Source organism: Brassica oleracea, chromosome C2 (assembly GCF_000695525.1).
Source record: "Brassica oleracea var. oleracea cultivar TO1000 chromosome C2, BOL, whole genome shotgun sequence".
NCBI lineage: Eukaryota > Viridiplantae > Streptophyta > Magnoliopsida > Brassicales > Brassicaceae > Brassica > Brassica oleracea.
Window position 1 is genome coordinate 41278050 of NC_027749.1, and position 4769 is coordinate 41282818.

At 33.0% G+C, this 4769-nt stretch overlaps 1 protein-coding gene across 1 annotated transcript; it reads right to left on the reverse strand.

The window, feature by feature from the left end:
- Nucleotides 1-2117: 2117 nt before the first annotated feature.
- On the reverse strand, nucleotides 2118-3376 carry LOC106324254. The gene is made up of 2 exons (XM_013762254.1): nucleotides 2487-3376; nucleotides 2118-2325 (listed from the first exon to the last, which is right to left on the reverse strand). Exons 1-2 carry the CDS (start codon nucleotides 3374-3376, stop codon nucleotides 2118-2120), a joined length of 1098 nt encoding a protein of 365 aa, XP_013617708.1.
- Between the last annotated feature and the right edge of the window lie 1393 nt (nucleotides 3377-4769).

A 4769-nucleotide genomic window follows, 5' to 3' on the forward strand; every position in this document is an offset into this window, starting at 1 on the left:
AACTAAGGTAAATATCTCTCTGTGTATAATGGTTTATAAAATGTTCTTTCTGATTATCATTTCTGATTTACAAAAGCTGTTATTAAATTCGAAATTGCTAAGTTAATTTTTTGTCTTGTAATATTAGGGAAAGAAGAAAAGTGTAAAACCTCCACGTGAAGTACAACAACAAGTAGAAGATGATGCAGAAATCGGTGCTAAAGAGAGTGAAAATCCAGAAACCAATGAAGTAAGCTGATTTATATGTCTTTATAAACTGATTGACTTTATAAACTGATTGACTCTATGTAACTTTTCTTATTGTGTCATCAAAATTGAAGGATGGAGAAATGAATGAGGATGCATCTAAAAAGCCCGTGAAGGTTACAAAGAAACGTGGAAGAGGAAATAAGGTAAATATCTCTCTGTGTGTAATGGTTTATAAAATGTTTTTTCTCATTATCATTTCTGATTTATAAAGGCTGTTATTAAATTTGAAATTGCTAAGTTATTTTTTTCTCTTGTAATATTAGGGAATGAAGAAAGGTGTAACACCCCCACGTGAAGTACAACAACAAGTAGAAGATGATGCAGATGTGGACGTCGGTGCATTTATAAGTATTTACAAACTGATTGAATTTTTAAATGTTTCATATACTCTATGTAACTTCACGTATTATCTCATTAAAATTGAAGGATAGAGAAGTGAATAAAGATGTATCTAAAAAGCACGTGAAGTTTACAAAGAAACGTGGAAGAGTAACTAAGGTAAATATCTCTCTGTGTATAATGGTTTATAAAATGTTCTTTCTGATTATCATTTCTGATTTACAAAGGTTGTTATTAAATTCGAAATTGCTAAGTTGTTTTTTTGTCTTGTAATATTAGGGAATGAAGAAAGGTGTAGCACCCATGTAACTTCACGTATTATCTCATTAAAATTGAAGGATAGAGAAGTGAATAAAGATGTATCTAAAAAGCACGTGAAGTTTACAAAGAAACGTGGAAGAGTAACTAAGGTAAATATCTCTCTGTGTATAATGGTTTATAAAATGTTATTTCTGATTTACAAAGGCTGTTATTAAATTTGAAATTGCTAAATTGTTTTTTTTTTTTGTCTTGTAATATTAGGAATGAAGAAATGTGTAACACCCCCACGTGAAGTACAACAACAAGTAGAAGATGATGCAGAAGTCGATGCTAAAGAAAGTGAAAATCCAAAAACCGATGAAGTAAGTTGATTTATAAGTCTTTATAAACTGATTGACTTTTTAAATGTTTAGTATACTCTATGTAACTTCACTTATTGTGTCATTAAAATTGAAGGATGGAGAAGTGAATGAGGATGCATCTAAAAAGCAAGTGAAGTTTACAAAGAAACGTGGAAGAGTAACTAAGGTAAATATCTCTCTGTGTATAATGGTTTATAAAATGTTCTTTCAAATTTCATTGACTACATCCAATTATCATTTCTGATTTTCTTAATTATTATGCTTATAAAGGAACCTAACGTTGACACCTCCAAATCAAAAAGACAAAAGAAACAAGAAGATTCAGCTGCTGATGCGATAGGACGTGTATTGGAAGATCTGAAAAAAAACCAATTAGAAGCATCGCGAATTTGAAGAAATGAAGCTCTTTCAGTTTTTTTAGTGCTTTTAACTAATATCAATGAAACTTTTTCAGTTTTAGTGTTATCTTTTATTGACGTCTTCAATGAGGAACATCTTTTGGCGTGTACCTTAATCCTCCATGATGAGAAAAATATCTTTTGGTTTGTACCTTAATCCTTTGATAAGGAAAGTATTTTATTTATGTTCATGCAGGTATGCTAAGATATCAAAAGAACATATAATTTCTGCAATTAATCTGAATCCTAATGTTTTATAAAGGGTGGTTAGTGTAACCACACATTTCGTATAATAAGTAACATAATTTTTATTAGACACCTGTAAACTTTATAAAGCATTATAAAATGATAAATGTAATAATAAAATGTTCCCCAAAAGCTATGCGATTCCAATTCTCTCTTATAACATCATATAAAAATAATCAATTCCACACAAGTTTTTATATTACTCTGTTATCAAATAGGCACTACACAACTACCTTTGTTGTGACCTTTCTGTCCACATCTGCTACATTTGTAAGACTTGTGTGATGTTTTGGATATGGGCCGATATTTTCCATACTCCCACGAACTTGGTATCCTCTTTTTTTTTCCTCATGCCACTAGGAAAACGTGTAGATGGAGGGCGACAGACAAACGAAGCTACATGGTGAGAAATATCCCAATATGCTTTATCGCCAACAGGATATATACTCTCTGAATATGCTAGTGTAAACCTAATAAGAAAATTAAGAGAATTAGGTAAAAGTAAAACCAAGAAAGAAAAATGAAAAAGAAGTGTTGTAAAACAATGTTTATAAAACCTTATAAATTCGATCAATTATATAAACATTTATAAACGTGGTAATGTATTACCACAATGACTGAGAGAACGCACCTTTCATTGGAGAAAAAATCATCGACATAATCATTTTCATGCTTGTTTCTAGCCTTTGCAGCGACAATTGCATGAGCACAAGGAAACTTCTCAACATCAAACACAAAGCATGAACAATGCCTTGTTTGAAAATTCACCACTTGATCTCTTGTATCTCCCTTAACCTCAAACTCTGAATCATTGATTTTGGAAACTTCGAGAAAGCGAGACGTAAAATCATATAGCTCCTTCATCTTGTTCCCCACATCGAACGTGACAGGGTGCATGTGACGAACTCCTTGCTCACGTCGTTCAGTGAACCACCTAGTCATTATCATCCTAATAGTGTCAAAAAGACAGACTATTAGATACTCACGACTCACTTTCAGCAAAGAATTTATAGATTCGACCAAGTTTGACGTCATGATGTTGAAGCGATTAGCAGGAGAATAAGCTTGGGACCACTTCCTGAAGTCTGCTTTACGAAGATAATCTGCTAATACAATGTCAGATGCCTCAATCTCATGAAAATAGCAATCAAAATCATCCTTGGTGTAGGCATAAGCAGCTTCAACAACCAAAGGGACAAGTGTTGAACTCTTGAAATTGTCCTGGACATTCTTTTCAAAGTGAAAGACGCATATTCCATGGTGAGCAAACGGATAATGTTGTAAAAGAGCGTTTTTAATAGAGGTTGCACGATCAGAGACAAAAACCAAATCCTCTTCATCAGGAATGATGGTTTTCAGACATTTCATAAACCAACTCCATGAGGCTTCATTCTTATAATCAACTATAGCAAAAGCTATAGGATACAAGTGAAAATTACCATCTTGTGCTGTGGCAGCAAGTAGAGTCCCTTTATACTTTGCTTTCAGATGGGCACCATCAACAGAAAGTACCTTCCTCATCAACTTAAACCCTCTAATAGATGGACCAAGCGACAAAAATAGGTATTTGAATTTCCCAACAGAATCAACTTCGATAAAAGTCACAAAACCTGGATTCTTTTCTTTTATCATGTGAAACTAGCTGGGCAAAGCTTCATAACTGTCATCAGGAGTACCCCTAGCTATATCTTGGCCGTGCTCTTGAGACCTCCAAGCCTTTGAATATGAAATCACAACACCATGATCTTTTCTAGCTTTTTCCATGATTTGTTTAGGTTTCAGCCCAATCTTTCCTCCTTTATAATGATTGCTGACCATAGTTCCCAACAGTTTCGCAGTAGCTTGCCGATGACTAACACTTCTCAGAGAAGTGTCACAAGTATGTTTAGATACATAATGGCGAACAAAAAAACTCTGAGATCCTTTAACTGATTTTGCACGAAAACTCCAACTGCATCTTTCATCCACGCAACTAAGAACATAACGTGTTTTGTCTGAATATTATGTGTGGAACTCAAAGCGTTTGCTAACTGCATGCAACCTCAACTTTCTGCTCATTTCCTTTTTGTCCTTGAAAAAATTCCCGCAGAACAAATCATCATCATCATCATCATCATCACATTGATTTGTTAAACAAATTGGAGACAATATATCATAATGGGAATGTGAATCTTCTCCCATGCTTTCTCTACCATGTCTACTAGAAAAAGATGTCTATTTTGACTTTCCAGACCCATATATAACAAGTCCAATCGGGTTCAATCCTCTCTAAGATAAAAACATGAAACATGTACATTAAAAATAGAATTTATAACCCATTATAATTAAACTCTTATATATATTTATATTTAACAAAGGAAAAAGTTATATGTACCTTATTGCTAACAAGACCACTTGAAGGAGAAATAAGACTGTCTCTAATACGAGTATGTTGTATACCAGAGACTTCGTCAACTCTCTGAATGCTGTTCCATTCAGTCTCCGGGTGTGGTTTTGTTCCTCTCTAGAAAATTAAACGTGTATATATTACCTTTATAAGACATTATAAAATAAAACCTTATTTACAAAGTTTTAATAAGTACGTCACAACCAATAATAGCTCAATAAGAGCCAATATTGCCAAAAGTAACGATATTATTGTAGAACTCCATATAGTTTAATTTCTAAAACAATTTATAGAACCTTATAATTATGAATGTTAAGGTAAGAGTTTTGAAAAGTACCTCAAATACATCACTACTTACAGCAATAAGCGAATCAATAGTACTGGAAATTTCATCTTGTGTCTCCATCATGTTTGACATAATCAATGGTGATTTTTGTGTTCCTCTCTGAAACATAAAAACATAAAGCTAGTAATGAATCTTGTATCTTGTCTTTTATAAGGTTCTTATAAACTTTAAAGGTGTCATAA